At 41.8% G+C, this 21,739-nt stretch overlaps 1 protein-coding gene across 3 annotated transcripts in view; it reads left to right on the top strand.

Moving 5' to 3' along the window:
- UBAC2 (UBA domain containing 2) overlaps positions 1-21,739 on the top strand; it is a 170,448-nt gene that overhangs the window by 111,647 nt on the left and 37,062 nt on the right. For all 3 annotated transcript variants that reach the window (XM_070380789.1, XM_070380788.1, XM_005899251.2), the window contains one exon: positions 18,075-18,320. In XM_070380789.1, coding sequence (XP_070236890.1) covers positions 18,075-18,320 — 246 coding nt within the window. The remainder of the gene's footprint in view (positions 1-18,074; positions 18,321-21,739) is intronic.

Below are 21,739 nucleotides of genomic sequence, written 5' to 3'. Positions count from 1 at the left end.
GTTAGTGCTTGTTTTGAATTTAATGAATATCTTGTTTCTGACTTTTTCCAGAGAAGCGCACTTTTATTATGAAATATTTAATATAATATGGTATACTTTAGATAAGGATAATTATAAAGGAGGGTGTTGTTTTTGAGTGTTTGGTTCACACACCACTGATTATAGGATCGAGGTCTGAGATTCATAAAGCCACAACTTGTCCCAGATGTCTTCTTGCTCAACGTGACTCCTCCTCTCCCCATATTTATCAAGCAACTTCCTTTTTTTGTTTTTTTGGGGTTTTTTATGTTAAAATACTAAAAATAAAATAAAATTTTTACTCTCCCCCCAAAAATGCACAGATAATATTCAGTGTTTTGGAGAAATACTAGAAAACCTGTTGATAAAAGATCACCTTTTAGCTCTGAAATCAGTAGTTCTCCTAACATACTGTGTGTAGTAAGGAAGTAATTTTATTTCAATCTGTGTTTTTAAGAGAAAGAGCTTTTTTTTTTCTTATAAAGAGAATTTGTATAAACATAAGTAATGTGTTATCTGCTGTCATAGAAACCAAAACCTTTACTCATGCTTTTCTGAAAAGCTGCCAGCTTTGGGTTATTTTATTTAGTTATGGGTGGATTTATTTTGCTTTAGGCCAGTTTTTCTCTCTCCTTGTGTCACCCATCCTGTCATGATTAGAAATGTTTCTGAATACCCAGCTTAAAAGTATCCCACTGATTAAAAGAGGAGAAGGAGGGTGAATTCCACTAGTACAGTATTTTGCTAGGTTGGGAGTGATGTCGCTGAAAAGAACAAGGACTTAAGTATTTTTCCTGATTGGAGAGGGGTTAGGGAAGTGTGTTTAGCTTTCAAGCAGCAATAACGAGTTGATTTGCCCAGAACAGCTAGGATCCGTTTTGTGATCCCTTGGGGATTCCAGTTGCTGACCAGAAAGTATAAAGGGCATTTGGTTTTGCATAAAGATTGATATTACTCACATGTAACATTGATACCTATTTTAATATCACATTGTTTTTCCATCGACCATTCTGGCTTTGAATACCAATAGTTAATGCCTAAAAATATGACTGTTTCCTTGAAAGTTGGCAGAATTGTATAATAATTGATATAGTACATAAGTGAAATATTTCCATTTAAATGGGTACTTCAGAAATATTAGTCTGCACTTCCTTGAGTCCTATTCCCACCTCATGTCTCACTATTCTTCATGTCTTTTTTTTTCTCTTCTTCATGTCTTTTGTGAGAGACCTTCTTTGGAGGAAGTCACTCTACTCCACAGTTCCACTACATTTGTTACATGTTAATAAGACTTTTTTCCTTAAAGAAAACATTGGTTACTTATTGAACTTTAAGTTCTTTGTATGGTTCTGAAGAAAGCCTTCAGGCCGTCTGTAGCCCTGCACTTCTTCATTTTCTGCCATCCTCTGAATCATAGTAGTGAGTCATTACCACCGGGATGTACCCTAAGTCTCAAAAGCTGAAGTCTCAGGCCTGAGCTGATTCTGGAATGATTAAAATAGAAAGAGCCTGCTGTTGCCAAGTTTTCTCTTTTCATAATTCATGTCTTCATCATCTTTTGGTCCTCTTTCAAGCTGTTTGAGAGCAGGTGAAGAGGCAGGCCTGTCTAAGAGACCTGTCGCTTTCACAGTCTAGCCATTTCCTGCATTTGTTACCTGCTCTGTACAGTACGTCAGACTTTGATTATCTTACAATCAAGTCACCGTAGTGTGAAAGAAAATCTGTCCTACCCAGTAACAAGATTAGAAACATAGATTCATACCAGATTCATTAGGACCTTGGACGTGGTCTGAGTTTGTATGTTTTCTCTGTAGGCAGTGGGTGTAGATCTTTAAAGAGTAAATCTTTAAAGCTTTTCAAACAAAAACTTCATGATGGTGTGAGATTATAGACGTCTTATTAGGGTTTGTAAGTCACAGAAGCGGGGAAGGAGAGAGTTGAGCAGCCTTGAAGGAATCAAGATGGCACATCTGTGGGCAGTAATTTACCTGTCTCTCTTCCCCCCACAAGAGTTTTAAAGACAAAAAGTAAAACATCGTCTGATGGTAACTGTAAAAGAAAAAGCACCAAACAGAACCTTATGTTGATGGGCTTTCCATGATAAATCATTAAGGGAAAAAAGCTCACGGACCTAGCGGAATCCACTGTGGAAATCAGAACTTCTTTGGAGAAAGTTTTGGAGCCCTGACCTGTTTCCCAGGTGAATGAGGATGGGTGTTGATTCTGCTCCTTTTCACGTCTTTCTCTGCTCTTCACTCTTTCTTTTCTTCTTCCTTATTCTTTCTTCCCTCAGATTTCTTCTCCCAGCTCACCAAAGGAAGGGTACAGCATGGCAGATCATCATCCGATGCCCAAGGTTTTCAGTTGAACCTGAGGGATTGAGATGATTTTTTAGCATTTCATTGAAAATGAGGACAGAAGCTGCAGAGGGAAGTCAAGGGTGGTCAGAGCTGTGAGGTGGGTTGGGCTTGTGAAAGAACCTCGTGTAGAAGACAGTGGATCCTTAGGAAGCAGCCATATGTAGAGGGTGCTTTCACCGTCTTCTAATTAACACAGTATTTACAATCCCACCACCAGACTGAGTGCTTATCAGTCCATTGTACAGTGCCCCCTCTCTCTCTGATTCTTTCACACCCTCTCTTTCCTCCCCCTTCTTTTCCCTCCCTTCCTCTCTGAGCCCCCTTCCCCTATCCTGACCCTAGGTAGCCTGGACCTACTGAAAGAAACCTTCTGTCCTCTTCTTTGTTGAAACAGTTGCAACTCAGTCCACTGCTGACAGAATGTTGTCTTAGACAAGTGTTGCACGGAGAGTGACTTTTAAATGTTCAATGCCGAACAAATGAAATCATGCCAGTGTCTTGATAAAAACCGGCACAGAGTGCCTCATAAGATACAGCTATATAATTGGCATTACTGTCACCTATCTTTTACCTATAGGCAAAACCTTGCCCTCTTGCAGAGCCTTTCAAAGTTAGGCCTCCTCAGGTCCCTCTCTCAGCCCATGGACACTGTACTCCGGAGTCGCTGAGCACTTTACCCCTCTGACATCTCATGCTGTCTTGAGATTCTTTGTCATCACTTATTTTTCTTTAACAAACCCATGGCACATGCTATGTCCCACCCATTGGTAGTAGATTATATTGTTTGTTCAGCTGTTTTGTTGGTTGAGAGTATTTGCTGCCCCATCTCCCTAGACCCCTCTCTGCAGGGCCTCTAGGGGCCGTGTGAACATCAGACTCCACTCTGTGACTTATGTGAGCCACCAGACTATGAGCAGCAGTGATGGGTGCTTCTCAGGCAGAAGTTTTAAGCACCCTGGTGTGGTCCCACCATTGCTCTGTTCGTTTTGTCATGAGAAAAACACGTGCCAGATAGACGTTGCTCCCTCAGCCCAGATCCCAGAATGAAGAAAACACACAGAGCAGGGCCATAGCCAACATGCAAGATGAGTGAGAAACAGCCTTTGTAAAAACAACTGAAATTTGGGATAATTTGTTATCACCGCATAACCTAGAGAAAGCAGACTAACACAACTCTTTTCTAAGGACTTTACAAATACTATTTATTTAACTAGTCCTCCTAAAAACCTGATATTGTAGACCCTGTTGTCCCCATTTTATAGATAAACTGAGGCACAAAGAACTTATCTGCTAAGAATGCAAGCTGATACGTAGCAGAGACAATGTTCAAATGCAGGTTCTGGAGCTTTAGCATCTGTGCTCTTCAGAGGTAGCTTTGCATAACCATATGGCAGTTTCTTCCAGCCATCTCCATTCTTTCACCATTAGATCCCTTCTTTTCCTAGAAAATCGTATTCATTTAAGTTCTAACTCTGAAGCCTTCTCTGAATCTGCCCTTTCAATTTAGAAACTATACATTATTCTTTATCATCCCCAGTGCCAAACAAAACATCTGGCGTTTCATCTATATTCTAGAAATACTTGCTGAGTTTCTAAAAACTCAGATAAAATTCAGTATTATCAAATAATCATTTCTGTACAACAAAACACTGCTATTCTTTGTGATTGTCAGAATGTTGTCAATGTGTACCGCCTCATTAGGTTCTTGACACACTCTCTGCAGTGGTGGGGAACCTAGGCTTCTTGTTTTAAAACTGAAGCTCAAGTTGCACAACTGCTGGGCGATTGAGCCAGGACCAAAGGCCAGGTGTTCTGGTGGTCCAGTGGGCCCAGTGCCTTCCAGTGCCTATTTCAAGGCTCTCGTCCATGTCTGCTTCAAACACAAGACACTTAGGTACCAGCTGTTCTTAGATCTTCCCTTGCCGACCCCACTAAGGTGAGGCCCTGATCATCATCCATGGAGACTGGATTCTGGAGGGAGATCCTGGTCATAAAGAAGTTTTAAAAGTACCCAGAGGTGCTGAAAGACCCATACCTCCAACAGTTCCCTGCAGCCTTCATTATGAATTTTGTGGGCCCACCAATATCCAAGAAAACTTTATCCTGTTGGCATCCTCTGCTTTCTTCTTAATACGAAGAAATTGGTCTGTAGCTGTATTGTACTTTCTCTTCTAAGACCATCAAAGATATTTATTTAATTGGTCCTCCATATGATGGATTAAGAATGCAGCTCAAACATCACCTTCAACAAACTCATTGTCTTATGTCTCTGGCGTTGTCGTGTACAAGAAAACTAATAGATGGAGAAATATACCATGTTCATGGGTTGGAAGAATCAATATAGTGAAAATGAGTATACTACCCAAAGCACTCTGTAGATTCAATGCAATCCCTATCAAGCTACCAACGGTATTTTTCACAGAACTAGAACAAATAATTTCACAATTTGTATGGAAATACAAAAAACCTCGAATAGCCAAAGCAATCTTGAGAAAGAAAAATGGAACTGGAGGAATCAACCTGCCTGACTTCAGGCTCCACTACATAGCCACAGTCATCAAGACAGTATGGTACTGGCACAAAGACAGAAATATAGATCGATGGAACAAAATAGAAAGCCCAGAGATAAACCCACGCACCTATGGACACCTTATCTTTGACAAAGGAGGCAAGAATATACAATGGAGAAAAGATAATCTCTTTAACAAGTGATGCTGGGAAAACTGGTCAACCACTTGTAAAAGAATGAAACTAGAATACTTTCTAACACCATACACAAAAATAAACTTAAAATGGATTAAAGATCTAAACATAAGACCAGAAACCATAAAACTCTTAGAGGAGAACATAGGCAAAACACTCTCCGACATACATCACAGCAGGATCCTCTGTGACCCACCTCCCAGAATATTGGAAATAAAAGCAAAAATAAATGGGATCTAATTAAAATTAAAAGCTTCTGCACAACAAAAGAAACTATAAGCAAGGTGAAAAGACAGCCTTCAGAATGGGAGAAAATAATAGCAAATGAAGCAACTGACAGACAACTCATCTCAAAAATATACAAGCAACTCCTGCAGCTCAATTCCAGAAAAATAAACGACCCAATCAAAAAATGGGCCAACGAACTAAATAGACATTTCTCCAAAGAAGACATACAGATGGCTAACAAACACATGAAAAAATGCTCAACATCACTCATTATCAGAGAAATGCAAATCAAAACCACAATGAGGTACCATTTCACGCCAGTCAGAATGGCTGCTATCCAAAAGTCTACAAGCAATAAATGCTGGAGAGGATGTGGAGAAAAGGGAACCCTCTTACACTGTTGGTGGGAATGCAAACTAGTACAGCCACTATGGAGAACAGTGTGGAGATTCCTTAAAAAACCTGGAAATAGAACTGCCATACGACCCAGCAATCCCATTGCTGGGCATACACACGAGGAAACCAGAATTGAAAGAGACACGTGTACCCCAATGTTCATCGCAGCACTGTTTATAATAGCCAGGACATGGAAGCAACCTAGATGTCCATCAGCAGATGAATGGATAAGAAAGCTGTGGTACATATACACAATGGAGTATTACTCATCCATTAAAAAGAATACATTTGAATCACTTCTAATGAGGTGGATGAAACTGGAGCCTATTATACAGAATGAAGTAAGCCAGAAAGAAAAACACCAATACAGTATACTAACGCATATATGTGGAATTTAGAAAGATGGTAACGACAACCCTGTATGCGAGATAGCAAAAGAGACACAAATGTATAGAACAGTCTTTTGGACTCTGTGAGGGGTGGGGATGATTTGGGAGAATGGCATTGAAACATGTATAATATCATATAAGAAACAAATCGCCAGTCCAGGTTCGATGCAGGATACAGGAAGCCTGGGGCTGGTGCACTGGGATGACCCAGAGGGATGGTACGGGGAGGGAGGTGGGAGGGGGGTTCAGGATGGGGAACACGTGTACACCCGTGGTGGATGCATGTTGATGTATGGCAAAACCAATACAATATTGTAAAGAATAATAATAATAATAATAAAAAGAAAACGAAGTAAAGGATGGCTTTGAGAAGGCTTTAAGGCTACTGTAGAATATATTAAGCTGGGTCAGTACTGCTGCCGGTCAAAGGGAAAAGAAATGGAGATAAGAGGTCAACAAGAAAACACCCAGATGTTTTCATTCTTGATGATTCCTGATAGACTACATGGCAGTTGCCACACAGAGTGCTTTTTCCCTTTTCTCACAGAGTCTTCACATTGTTTCCCTATCAAGAGATAGGAAGCCTTGAATCAGTTTTGATTATGTCTTTCAACAGATTGTTTTGAAATAGAAATGTCCAGTGTTCCTTCCTCTTTGGGGCTGATTATGTTGATATTTTTCTTATATCTTTATGATCAGCTCTGTGAAAGAACTATGGTAAAATCAATGCATGTGATTTTTAATATATTCATTATGTGCGTGCTTAGTCACTCAGTCTTGCTGACTCTTTGTGAACCACATGGACAGTAGCCCGCAAGGCTCCTCTGTCCATGAGATTATCCAGACAAGAATACTGAAATGAGTTGCCATTCCCTTCTCCAGGGATCAAACTGGGGTCTCTTGCATTGCAGGCAGATTCTTTACTGTCTGAGCCACCAGGGAAGTTGACGTATTCGTTATAAATGACAGCATAACTTATTATCGAAAAGTCTTCTTATGTTAGTTTATGTTAGCTGGAAATATTTTCAAGATACCAGAAGTTTTTTGTTGCTAAAGACTGGTTTCAGTCTGTGAAAATCTCACCTCTTTTATAAAATTTAAGATGAGAAGTATATATATAGAAATTTCAGTCTTCCTAGTTCTTCACGTTTACTTTTATGAAAAATTTTTTTTGTTGTTCATTAAAGTATTACAATACAATAAAATATACCAACTTTAAGTGTACAGTTTGGTGGATTTGGGTACTTGTATACTGTTTTATAGCTACCACAACAATCAGGATAGAAAACAGTCTCTTCTCCCTAAACATTTTTTTTCATTCCTTTTGCTGTCACCCACCTGCCATCCCCAGATAACCACTGGTTTCTTTATGTCACCACAGCTTTGCCTTTTCTAGAATCTCATATAATTTGAATCCTGTAGTATGAAGTCTTTTATGTTCTACTTACTTCACTTAACGTGCTGTTTTTGAAATCCATTTACCTTTGATTACTGTTTAATTCCTTGTTATTATAAATATCAATCCCTAGTATGTTACACTACAATTTGTTTGTTCATTAGTTGGTGAATATTTGGGTTATATCCAGGTTTGATTATGAGTAATGTTGCTGTGAGAATCTGTGTATACATTTCTTTGTGTACATATGTTTTTACTTCTCTTGGGTAAATGCCTAGAAGTAGAATTGCTGGAATTCATCATTTGAAAAATAAATGGTACCATATTATTTTACAAGGTTACTATACCATTTTGCATTTCCACCATCAATATATGAACGTTCCAATTCCACCATCTCCTTGCCAGCACTTGGCATGGTTAGCCATTTTAATTTTAGTCATTCTAGTTGGCATGCAGTTATATCTTGTGGTTTTAATTTGTGTTTTTCTGATGACTAGTGATTTGAGCACCTTTTCTTGTGCCCATTTTATATTCTGGGTATAAGCCCTTTGTTGGATATATTTTATAAAAATTTTGTGCCAGTCTTTGGCTTGCTTCTTTGTTTCCTAAACTGTTTCTTTCAATGAGCAAAAGTTTTAAACTCGATTAATTCAATGTCTCAGTTTTTTAAATAGTTTGTGCTTTTGATATCTTATTTAACAAATACTTGCTAATCTGATGTCACAAACATTTTGTCCTGTGTTTTCATCTAGAATGTAATAGTTTTTGCTATTACATTGAGGTCTGAGATCCAATTTGAGTATAATTTTTGTGAAGTTAAGGATTGAGATGTATTTTTTTCCATACAAATGTCTAGCATTATTCCATCAATGTTTGTCAAAAAGATGTCTCCTTGGCGTATCACCCTGGCTCCTTGATTGAGAGTCAGTTGGCCAGTGTGGGTCTGTTCCTGGACTTGCTCTTCTATCTCAGTGATTTGTGTGTGCTCTTATGCCAGCACCACTTTGTTTGAGTACTTTCGAGTATGGTAAGTCTTAAAATCAGGTAATGCAAGTATTTCAGCTTTGTTCATCTTTTTTCAAAGCTGGTTAATCTATTTTAGAAACTTTGATTTTCTGTATGTACTTTTAAATTAGCCTGTGATTTTCTTCAAAAAAGAAAAAAAAAAGTTAAAATTTAACCCGAGATTGCACTGAAACTATAGATCAATGAAGGAAAGATTTCCATTTTGATGATTTTAAAAATATCGCCACAAATTATTGTGTATTTCAAAAAATGGAACTTAATTCCCCCTCTTCTAGAATGTGAGCTCTACTCAGCGATTCACTTACAATGAATAGAAAATGGCAGAGATGATGGAGTGTGACTCCAAAGGGCAGATCACAGAAGACATATTGCTTCCATATTGTTCTCTCTCAGATCATTCATTCTGGGGGAAGCCAGCTGCCATGTCACAAGGGTCCTAAAGCAGCCCTGTGGAGAGGTCTACATGGCAAAGAACAGTGGCATCCTGGCAGCAGTCAGCACTAATCTCCCAGTTGGGTTTTGAGCTACCTTAGAAGCTGATCCTACAACCCAGTCGAGACTTCAGATGAACATAGGTAGGATGACATCTTGAATGCAGCCTCATGAGAGACCTTGAGCCACAACCACCCAACTAAGCAGTCCCTAGATTTCTGACCACATAAACTGTATGTATATTAAATGCATATTGTTTTAAGCCACTGCGTTTGGAATAATTTGTTATTCAGTAATGTGTAACTAGTACAACTATTTTAATAATATTGGGTCTTCCAATTCATAAACATAGTATGTGTCTACTATGTAATTTTTTAATTCCCATTTTTAATTTTAAAATTTTCAATGTATAGGCCCTGTACATCTTTCATTAAATGTATTTCTAGTAATTTGTGAGGTTTTGATGCTATTTTAAATGGAGTTTTGTCTCAAATGTTTGTTGCTAGTACATGGAATGCAGTTGATTTCTATATATTGCTATTGTATCCTCGAGGATACAATAGCAATTTATTTATTTATTTCTGGTAGCTTTTCTGTGGATTCTTCAGGGTTTCCTACATATTAATATATGATCAAGTCATCAGGAAATATATTTGGTTTATATGTTTTCTTTCTTCCTTTCTGATCTATGCATTTTATTTTTCTTGCCTTATTGCACTAGCTAAAACCTCTAATATAATGTTAAATAAGAGTGATGAATAGACATCCTTGGCTTGTTCCTGGTCTTAGAAAGGATTGAGTTTTTCCCTGTTGAATCTCTGTCTGTAAATGCATAAGTTATTCTTGATATTTAAATTCATTTTTATTATTTTTAGTCCAATGTAAGAAACAAATTTTAACATAAACCTATTTACTTCCTAATTTTAGTTTTTTGAATCAGTTTATGAAAAGTGAATATAATTATAAAAGAGAACAGTCTCCTTGTTGGAATGGATATTAAAAGGTATTTACCTTTTAGTGTTTGATGAAAGCTTTTTGCCATGTACTAGAGACTCGAGCTGTCTCCCAATGTATTTTTTCCTTATTAACAGAACCTTCATCTTATTAGGGGCAGCAGGACCTCCAACTAAAAGATCACATTTTCCAGTTGCCTTTGTATCTAGGTCTAGCTATCAAGCTAAATCTTGGCATCCTGGCCAGTGAACTACAAGCATACTTATTGGCAGGACTTCTAGGAAGTCTCCTTAAAGTAGCCTTTTGTCCTTTTGTTCTTCCTCATTTTCTTCTCCCCACTGCCTGGAATGCAGTTAAGATGGTTGGAGCATTTCTAACATGAGAGAGAAGTAAATTTCTGTTGTTTTTAAACCACTGGAATTTACAGTTTTCTGCTTCATGCAGAAAACCTCATCCTCTTGATGCATGGTTTACTGAAAGGAAAAGCTTACAGCAGCTTTCTAAGACAGTTTCTTAAAAACAAATAATCTATTATTAGTTCAATTAATTCTGTTCCTCTTCTAATTCAAATTCCCAAGAGTTAGAAGGATACCCAGTGTTTTAAATAGATAGTTCAAAATAATAATGAAAATGAAAAGAGAGCTATGGGAAATTCATCTGAATTACTTTTGTACTTGACAAAGAACAAAATAGCAAGACTCTTTAAATAAGTGCTAAAGCCACTTGATTCTGTCATGAAAAGGACAGTCATTTCATAATTAATCACAAATGGCACAAATAATTTTGAGCACTTCTGATTTGTGTACATATTCTTTGCATAATAAAATAAGTAATTTCCTTCCTTCTTTCTTTAGCATTTTCAGTGAAGAAGAAGGAATAGGAAAACGGACAGTTCTTTAGAGCTGGAATTTTCTTTGTTTTGCTCCCTGCCTTTAGAACACAGCCTGGCACATAGTAGAAGTTCGGTAAACATGCACTGAATGAATAAATGAGGCTTCAGTGGGCCTGCTTTCTTCAGGTCCTGAGTGAATATGCAGTCTGTGTGAAGGGGTCCAGGTATCAGAGGGCGTCTCTTCCCCTGTCTCGTCTTTACCTTGAGACCAGTCACGCTCTCCTCCAGGGTGACGGCCCCTGTGTTTGTCCTGCTGTCCCGCCAGATAAATTTCTCACATGTTGGGACCTTGGTTCGCCAGGACTGCGGCAGTGTAGTTTGCCAAGTGGGTCTCTGTTCAGCCATAGCTGACTGGAGAAGAAGATCAGTAGAAATCTGCGTGCTGGTGCCATGTCATGGTTTCTCACCTTTGGCTGTGGCTTCATGCTAACACTAAACAAGACCAGAGGACAGTTGAGGTTTACTCTCTGTAATCAAGAGAGTTTCGCATGGTTCCACCCAGCAAATTAAATTCTTTATCCCCTTTGGCCCAGACTTGCAACTGCAAGAGATCCAGAATGCTCTCTGGTTGCCTGACCCCTGGGGCCCTCTTGCTGACCAGGATTCCCAGTTCCTGCCGCTTGAGTGTTCTGGTTCTGGGTGTACCTGGCCTTCGCAGACACAGCCCACATGTTCCTTCCCGCTGTATCTGAACAGTCTAGACCTGTCTCCCAGCCTGCCCAAGACCCCTGCCACTGCTTCACCCCTTGTCATTGGGTCTCTCAGCTTGATCTGGGGCTTCTGGGCTCTGTGGGCCTGCCAGACCCCTCCCTTAGAATTTCCCCTGGCCTCTTGACATGCAAATCCCAGCAGATGGTCTATTTTTAAAGCCTGTTTTTTTCCCCGCAAACTCTATGGGGTTTCAATCAAATTCTCATTCAGAAGTCCCAATATAAGAGAGGTTCATGAGATAATGAAAATGAAAGTTAAAAGTAATGTGTAAGGTAGTATAATAAATAAGTATTATTTGTAATTCATGATAATACTCTCTCAAGGCTTTTGATAGTAATGAGGTATAACTTAGGTAAAGTTTACTGTGCTTATCCCCCATCGTCTCCTAGAATAGGGTGATGTGATTATCACATATTTATAGGAAACTGAATTCTTAAACCTCTTTATATTTTAATCAATAGTCAATCTAAGAAAGAAATGGAAAATTTTATCTGAGCCAACCTGAGGATTATAACCCAGGACAGTCTCCCAGGGAGCTCTGAGAACTGTTTGCAGAGGGAAGGAGGTGACCAGAACATATGTGATGTTGACAGAAGGGTGCATGCAATCAAGAACGCATCTTGGCAGAAGGTTGCTGCTATTTGCAAGGAACAGATAGATTAGTTAATGATTTTAGTGCTTTTCTAAGTGTGGGAAAATGCCAGACCCTGAGTTTATGACATTTCCTCCTGAAATATCTAGCTGTCTGAGGGCCAGCTCTGTCAGTTTTCCCAGAGCACAGAGTGCCTCACCCTGAACTTTGTTTTGAGTTCCTCCCAGAGTGTGCTATAGGTCAGCGACTGCAGCGGCTGGTGATTTGATTCTTAGAGAACTGGATGGTGGGCAGCTTTCTTCGTTCTCTCTCTTCCCTTTCAGTCGTAATACTCACTAAGGCTTGGGAAACATTTCATCACCAGCTTTCCCCAGTGCTCTTAGGAATGCTCGTTCCCAGGTCAGGAGGATTTCATCGTTAGGCTACTCACTGCTGTTACTGGACTAGGCCTTGTTCACAAGCTTCTGAAGCACCCGTCTGACTAGTGTGTTATGGTCTAGGAAATGGTTCCCTCTTGTTGCTTCTTCCCTTACCTGGAGTCACACTGTTGGCTCTTAGAGGATATGCTTTTGGTCAGTTGTTTCACGTCGCCTAGTCATCATTTATTTTACACAGATTTGGTAATGCAAATAACAATAATCTTGTAAAATAGTCAAAATATAAATAAAATAAGGTCATAAGTATTTAAGCTATGAATTTCCATTTCGTGTGGCCCAGTATCTCCCCAGGTCATCTGACCAGTCTGTTCTGCATCAATCTCTATCTTTGAGGAGAATGATGTCTTGGCATTGTTCACCTAAGGTGTGTACACGTACAAGGTATGTGGGGGTCATCGTGACCCCCCATAGGATTGAGTAAAGGATGTTATCATCTAAGGAGTTGCCTAGCAGGCGCCAGAAGGAGAAAGATTGATATTTGTGATTGAGCAGGAATTTTTGCCGATGGGGAGGGCTGGGTAAGCACATGACAAAGATGAAGTTCAGTTCAGTTCAGTTCAGTAAAGAAGAGGGGAAGCAACGAAATGGGCAGAGAAAATTTTATGTTTAAATTTTTCTTGTCTTACCTTAACATAAAAATTTTTATTTCATCGCCCAAAACATTTTACAGTAGCACTTTACTTATTTGACGACTTGAGGTGGTGCTGAGGTACCAGAGGCGTGAACCAGTGGGTTCTATGTTTTTGTCATATGGGAAGTATGAACTTAGCACCAAAAAAGTGTGTCCTTTGGTACCTTTCCAGTTTCCTTTAAAAGAATCTAAGATGACCATTTAGACTATTCACTCACCATTCTCCCAGCAGACGTTCTTCTAGGTGCAGAGGCCATGAAGTGATCAAAATCAACCAGAATTCTTCCCCTTCCAGAGCATACATACATTCAGATAAGTGAGCCTTAGAATAGAGCTTTACTCCAATGAGCACACTTTCTCCCTGCCAGAATTTGCAGTCATGAGTTTGTTCATTGCTGAGTAGAATGTACTAATTCTTCATAGGCTGTCCCTCCTAAAATTGAACACATGATTTCATAATTGTATATGTAATGGTGGGGGGATAGATATGGGCAAGAGAATAAAAATCTTCAGCCTTCCTCAATTCCTTAAAGGAATCTCTGACCTACCCTTCCCTTTAAGAACCACCCCCCGCCTTACTAAATTGTGAGCTCCTTAAGTACAGGCAACAATTGTACATTGTCATTACTTTTTTCCTTATATCTTTAAGACATATGATTGCATAAAGCGTGAATAACACAGTTGTTATGTGGGTTCATAATGTATTAGGACAGAAAAGTATCACAGTGAATGAGGGTAATGTTAAATGGAACTCTCCTCTCGTAAGTTTCCTTTATTTTACTTGAAGTATTTTGGTATTAATTCTAAGCACCTTGTGTGTATATTGAAATCCCTAGAGCAAACACAAGAAAAAATATGAGATATTGCTTTAAAAATTCCATTAAAGGAATTAAGATGAAATACTGAAAAGTATTTGCTTAATGCAAAAGGAAATAAGAAAGTAGGAGCAAAGAACAAAAAACAGTTGAGATAGAACCAAACAGCAAAATTCCTCTGTATCAAGGTAAATATATTAAGTGTGAACAGGGAAAGATGCTAATCAAAAGGCAGAGATTGTCAGACTGGATTTAAAAGTGAGAAACTGCTGTGTGCTGTCCACAAGGCACACTTTAAACGCAGACACACACACACGGAAGGCTGAAAGTAACAGGATGGAGAGAGATTAATACTGAAATAGAAATCGGAAGTGGCCACATTAATCTAAGACAAAATAGACTTTGTGAGTATCACTGAAAACAAGGAGACTTTATTGTGATAAAAGGGTCGATGTATGTGTGCCTGATAACAGCTTCCACATACACAAACATGTTCCAAGTACTTGGGGTTAGAACTATGGGCAAATGGATAAATTCACCATCATAGCTGGATACTTTGAGATGAAAAAAAAAAAAAAATTAAATTTTTTACTTAATTCAAATCTCACAATTCTGATTTGTTCAGATTTTTTTTCACAGTTCGTGATATTTATGACAACATTTTGCTGTCTTCAGCTGAATGACTGTGCTTTTGCTGTTGCACAATTCCATTTTCCATCTTCTTTTTTACTCAGACCTTCAGAAAAGGAATCCTTACTTCCTCGCCCCCTTCATGTAACTTTTAGCCTACTGTAGCTTTTAAATTATGAAGTAGATGAATGTATGTTTTCTTTTATAATCTAGGCTTTATGTTTCTTACTTAAAAATCCTTTCTCATCCCAGTGCCAAAAAGATGTCCCTTCTATATTTGCGCAGAAAGATGTGCAGTTTTGTAAATTACATTTGTGTCCTTAACCCACTGGGAGGTTTTGTGTGGTATCAGGCAGAGGGGGCTGGTTTGACTTCTTCCTTCCGTGTGGCCTGTGTGTTCTTTTCGTGTGTGACATACCCATTTCTGCTGTGTACCAGGTGCCTTGTAATGGAGTCTGTGTCTCTGCCTTTGCTCTTTACATCAGTTTGACACACTCTAGATAAAGACCTGGGGCTTCCCAGGTGGCACTAGTGGTAAAGAACCCGCCTGCCAACGCAGGAGACAGAAGAGACGTGGCTTCAATCCCTGGGTCGGAAAGATCCCCTGGAGAAGGGCACGGCTCCAGTATTCTTGCATGGAGAATCCCATGGACAGAGGAGTCTGGCGGGGTACAGATCACAGGGTCACAGAGAGTCAGACATGACTGAAGCAACTTAACACATACACACCCATAAAGACCACCCTGTTTTGCTTACTCAAACTTTATAGCATACTTTATAATCTGATAAGCCTCAGTATGCTTCCCTGAAATTACCTCATCTATCCTGTACCCTTTATTCTTTATTTTTAAGTCATTTTATCGTGATATATAATACACACCAAAGTGTCCATAAACTCTTTAAGTGTCATGAAGCCAAACAAATCACGATGAAGCAAGCGTGTATGGATTTATTGGCTGGGAAGTACATCTAGTCAGGCCTACATCCCGCTGAAAGATTACCAGTAATCACAAAGGGCAGAATCTCAAGTTCATTTTAGTGCTTCTCTTTATACATGAAGGTGCAGGAATCTGAGGTCACTGAAAGTACTTCCTGAGCTGTGCATCTGACCATCTAGGGACCTGTTTATCTGAAGCAAAGGGTGCCTTCTCCTACGTTTTCATCCTGAACTTTCCCCAGGGCGCACCGTCAGTGCGTGACTACCATGGGTTGTGACTTCACCCTTGTGTAATGAGCTGTTTTGTTCTTTTTTTTTGTTCATGCTTTTAAGGATTTCTTTCTCTGACTCTCATGGAGCTAGATATACATTTCATTTTATTATCTTTCTTGGGACTCTTACACTTTCAGTTTGAGTATTTATATTCTTTGTTCATCCTGGAAAACTCGGTTATTATCTCTTGAAACAAAGTCTTCTTCATACATTTCCTCTGTGGTCTTCTTTTGGAAGCTCCGAAGACATCCACGGAGGGCCTCTGTGTCTGTCTGGAGCCCCCACCATGTGGAGCCCAAGTGTCCCCCGAGGGGCTGCCCTGCCCTCGCCAGAGCCTCCCTGACTCAGGCCCTGCCGAGCCCTTGCCTCCTCCCTGCAGAGGAGACTGGTTGCTTCTGGCACTGAGTCCTCTGATCCTCCCCTTCACTCCCACCTTCCTCTGCCATCCATCCAGGGCCCCTCTCCCACCTGCGGATTTACCCTTCCTGGCGACCGCTAAGTGTGTTTTCCGTTTTGTTGGTGTGGTGAGGATTACAGATGTTCTCTCGTTGCACCGAATCTGAAGCTTGTTTCTGTTTTCGTTTTCTTTGTTGTTTTGTACAATTCACGAAGGAAGTAGCATGGAAACTATTTGAAATCAAAAGTCCTTTTCCATTCGCCTTTTAGCCTCCTCCAGTGTGTCTGTTGCTTCTACCACTGCACCAAAGTTGGTTAATTTTGCCAAATCCAACGGTCATTTTCCTCTCTCACGTCTTATGTGAACTCTGGGCTGCATTAGACATGGCTATTTCCTTCTTAAAACATGGTTCTCTTAGCTTCAGCAGTACTAAACTCTGCTAGTTTTCCTTCTTACTTGCAGCCCCTTCTCAGATTGCTTCACCGGCTTCTCCTACTCTGTCCATCCACAAAATCCTGGTGTATCCCAGGTTCAGTCCAAAGTCCTCTTCTCTCCTCTGTAGTATCCCCTCACCCTCCTATTGTCTCTTCTAGTTCTCATGCTTTAAATGTAGTCGATACAACGGACTCTCAAATCTTTCTCTCTGCTAACTTTTCCCTTGAGTTCCAGAATTTTATATCCAACAACCCACTTGACGGCTCCACCAGGATTTCTCATAGATACTCCCGAGTTCATTCTTGCATTGCCTTTGCCGTTTTCTCTGCTGGAAAGGTTCTTCCTCCAGTTCATCAAATCACTGGCACCTCATTATCCTTAAAAACTCTGCTCAAGTGTCACTTCCACCTGAGCTAAAGAAGATCCCTGCTCCAAGTCACCTTACTGTAATTCCTTCATAGATCTTATCCGGAATCATTTTATATGTTTGCTTGTTTATTGTGCGATCTCCGTATTGACCATGACTGTCAGAGTAGGGCTTTATGTATCTTGTCTTCTGCTCAGTTTTAAGTGCCTAGAACAGCACCTGGTATATAGCAAATTCTCAATAGATTTTTGCCTAATTAGGTAATTTTATTAATAAAATATTAAAGTGTACTTTTCTCTTACTAGAAAGTTATCAAACCTGCTCTGATTTGATATGAATAACTTCTTATCCTAAGAATCAGATTCATAAAGTTGAAGATTTCTAACAAAGGAATAGCCATTCTCATGTTTACCTAGAAAACCACAGGGACTCTTTAGATTCCTCTTACCATGTAAATTGTCTTAAAGATGAAAAATAGTAAGCAGAACTGTTCATTGCTAACTGTTGGCAAGGATTTCTAAATCTAGGAAAAATCAGTACTTGATAAATTTATTAAAATATTATATACATTTTAGATCATCTTTATTTTCTGATAAAGGTATGTCTGGGTCACATCACTGACTATTAGGGTTGTTTTATGTCAGTATGTCTCTCTGATGGCCATCTGCCAATAAAAGTAACCACAAAGTTAGTACAGTGTGAAAGTGTCTTGATAATCAGATATTTTATGGCTTTTTTTTTTTTTTTCTGAAAGACAACATTGTTTTTAAGTATGGTGCCAGTACTTTCAAGTGTTAAATAGGTAGGATTTTGCTGTCTCTTCTAACTTACTAAAAACACATTTGTTTACTGAGGAGATTCAGTGTTTTGTTGGTTTGGTTTGTCCTGCTTAGTATCCTGCAACTCAGTAAGCATTCTGGTTTTTACCTCACCCTACGAAAGTGAAGGCAAAAGCACCACCTGAAGTATTTTACGGTCACTGATTTCTGTGTCAGATATGTTCCCTAAAAATTTTATGACCTGTCAACAATGCAGTTGGACTCTTTCTCTTCTAGGCTTCTGGGATCTGCTACAACAGCAGAACGCTGCAAGTCCACAGGGTGCTGTATGTGCCCAGTTGGATGGCCAAGTTCTGCGCTTGGACCCTGGAGCCCCTCTTCTCATCCTCGGAGCCCACCAGCGAGGCCAGGGTCGGGATGGGGGCCACAGTGGACATCCAGAGGCAGCAGAGGATGGAGCTGCTGGACAGGCAGCTGATGCTGTCACAGTTTGCACAAGTGAGGCGGCAAAGACAGCAGCAGGTAAACGATAACAATCACAATCGAAAGTTGAGAGGTACTCAGGGGCCTGCGTAAACGTCTCCTCTGAGATCGTACATGTGGTTGGGACCGTGTGTCATTCCTCTGCCTTGCATCATGGATATCTTGACATGTTTCCAAGGTCTCTGATCGCGACTATTCTTAGTGTTTTCTTTGGAAGGTAAAAAAAACAAAGTAACTTGCCACTGAAAGACTGGTCAAACTGGACACTCTCGCTCCACTTCCAATAGATAAGCATGATTTCTTAGAGAAACACCAACCTAGTTAACAAGACGGAATATTTATCTGTTTTTATCATCTTGTAAAAGCCACAGTGTCTTCCTGTTAAAATGCTTATTATTGTGTGCTCTGGAGTAAAGAGCAGATATCAGACTTCTTGATTTTCCTTAGTTGAAATGGAGAGACTATGAAGGTAATAGAAGTTCAAGGAAACAACCAACGAGCCGGTCAGATAAGTGCTGGGTTTTCTCAGCCTTGTCATTAATCGTCAGGAAATATCGAGCACTTGCCCACAAAAACGGCTCCGTCCAAACAACATGATTCCACACTGGTGTCCCCAGGGTTCCTCTCAGTCAAGCTGAGCCTGCTTGGGCGCTTCTGTGATCCAGCACACTGGGCTTGTCATTTCCCGTCTCCATCCCCTTTACCCTCTGGGGTATGAGAGAGAGTTCTGTTCTCTCTCACATCACCTGCCCGCATTGCGTGTGAGAAGTCGATCTTCATTGCATGTGGTCTGGAAAGTGATGTCAGGTGTGACATCCTTGGACGTCAGTGGGTCCCAGAATTTCCATCTAGGGTGGGGAGAAGGGGTTCCCTTATCAGTGGGCCAGGTCTGCAGGTGAGAGAGAAGGAAGTGAAGGCTGGTCCTTGCAGGTGTATTTGACTCCAGAATGTACAGTAAAGGAAGCTGACGCGTGGGGAGACAGACGCGGCTCCTGGAGAGATCAGGGCTGCAGGTACGGCTAGAGTCCGTGTGTAGGGTTGGGAGGGAACCCAACAGGTCAGGGGTCCCCACCTCCGGGATCTCACGCCTGATGATCTGAGGTGTAGCCAATGTGATAATAATAGAAAGTGCACAGCAAATGGAATGTGCTGGAACCATCACCCCCACCCCTGATTCTTCTTCTGTGAAATCAGTCCCTGGCACCAGCGAGGGCGGGGACCACTGCAGAGGATCACACCTGGGATGAAATGTAGGCAGCAGACTCAGCCTGTATTTAGTAGGAGGAAGAGGGGAAATTCTTTGAGGAAATGGAAGGAAGAATGGTAAGGATGAGGACTCAGAATAATCAGCGTCCAGAGTGATAATGAGTATAAATACTTTCCAATAGCCTGGACAGAGCTGAGAGGGAGAGAAAGAAGTGTGTGTGATCTGAGATGGCTGGCTCAGCTAACGAGGGATTCAATGGCAGCACCATCCCATCAGCACAGAAGAGCAGACAGGGAGAAGTACATTGACTGGGGTGCCCGTGGGCTGCCTGAGAGGGGGTTCCCTGAGCAAAATGGGAGGTTGTGTTTCTGAAGTTGGCGTCCCCAGCAGATTCTCACATGCAGAGCTGATGGGACAGCACTGTTGGGATGATCACAGCGTTGGGGGAGCAGTGGTGAATGACAGAGGGGGCCTTTGAGCACCAGTCACAAGGAAGGTCTGAGAGCTAATCTTATGGCTCAGGAGCCCTGGCATTGACAGAGTGTCTGCCAAAGTGTCTCCAGTCCGGACAGACGCAGGGGTGGACTTTGGGTCTTGAGAGCTGCACTCCATCCACAGAGCGCTGTCCCTTGACACCCCACAGCAGGAAGACTGAGTACCACTCCTGGCGGAGGTGGGGCCTGAGCACCGCCTCTCGTGCTGCTGGGAGCTTCGTGTTTCACTCAGGTTCCTGGAGCATCTCCTCCCGGGTGGCAGGGGCACTCTTCCCAGGGAAAACCTTAAGCGGAAGGTCCAAAGGACTGACCACCTCCCCTCCTGCGGCAGCCCGCCTCGACGGCACCCTGGTGACCAGCCCCTCCTCTGTGGTCCACTTAAGAGTCCCGGCCCCGCCTGGAAGGTGACTGGATGAAAATACAGGTGCTCAGCCCTGTGGCGTCTGGGTCCCCAGTCCCTGCGTCCTTCCTGGGCTGTGTCTGCCACACACGTGTCGGCTAGAACACAGGTGAGGAGGTTTAGGAGATGCCCTCGCAGGTCACCCGAGCGCCATACCGGGTCTTCCCTCCCACATTGTGTGCCCTTGGCTGAATTTTTCCTAATGATCAGGGTTAATTACTCCTGCAGGATAATGACTCCTTCCCTTGCCTACTTTTTTTTGGTCAGAAGAGCCCAAACTGACAGGACCACAACGGTCACTTAAGAAGTAGCAGTGTTCTTGCTTTGTCCCCTCTGGAACCTCCTTTCCTGTGAGCCAGGCTCTGTAAACCAGGGAGTCCAGGGTCATGGGACAGGGAGCCCAGACACCCCAAGTAGGTCAGCAGGAGGGCGATCGTCAGGGCCCCTCTCCTCCCACCCCTGGTTGCCAGGAGCCATATGCTCCGCCCCCTGGGCACACAGCGCCTGAGTGACAGTCGTTGATTTGGGCTGTTCTGCATACTGGAGCCCCAAGCGCCATCCTTGCCAGGTGCCATCTGCAAGTTGGTGTCTCTCTCGCCTCACCTGGCTGTCCATCCGTCTGGCGAGTGCGCAGCCCTGGGTCATGCTGTGAGAGGGTTGCTGTGCCCCTCCCGGCTGGCAGCAGGCCTGTGATCGAGAGATGTCATCTGGCACCCTGGTCAGCCCCTCACACAGCCCTCCAGCCCACAGGGAGCGGTGCCATGTGACAGAGAAGGCAGGTGGCCCTGAGACCGGAAAATGTGTCACTTTCAGGTAAAGTGAACTGTGGCCTGTGTCAGTCAGCTCAGGTTGCCCCAGGAGAAGACCGTGGACTGGGTGGCTTAAACAACAGAAGTTTTCCTCAGTGCTCTGGAGGCTGGAGGTCCAAGATCAGCACTGTCAGGGCTGGTTTCTGTCGGGACTCTCCTTGGCTCTCGCTGTGTGTCTCGTGGCCTTTCCCTGGTGCCTGCGTGTTCCTGGTGTCTCTTCTTCCAAGGACGCCGGTCCTGTTGGATGAGGGCCCCATCTTTATGACCTCATTGAACCTTAAGTACCTCTTTGAAAGGCTTCCCAGGTGGCCCCAGTGGTAAAGAACCTGCTTGCCAATGCTGGAGACACGAGAGACCCAGGTTTGATCCCTGGGTCGGGAAGATCCCCTGGAGAAGGAAGTGGCAACCCACTCCAGTATTCGTGCCTGGGAAATCCCCATGGATGGAGGAGCCTGGAGGGATACAGTCCATGGAGTTGCAAAGAGGCAGACATGACTGAGCACACATGTGCTCTTTAAAGGCCTTGTCTACAAGTATGGTTGCATTGG

Source organism: Bos mutus, chromosome 12 (assembly GCF_027580195.1).
Source record: "Bos mutus isolate GX-2022 chromosome 12, NWIPB_WYAK_1.1, whole genome shotgun sequence".
Taxonomy (NCBI): domain Eukaryota; kingdom Metazoa; phylum Chordata; class Mammalia; order Artiodactyla; family Bovidae; genus Bos; species Bos mutus.
Note: the sequence above shows the minus strand (reverse complement) of the source record. Positions and strands in the feature narration are given on the sequence as shown.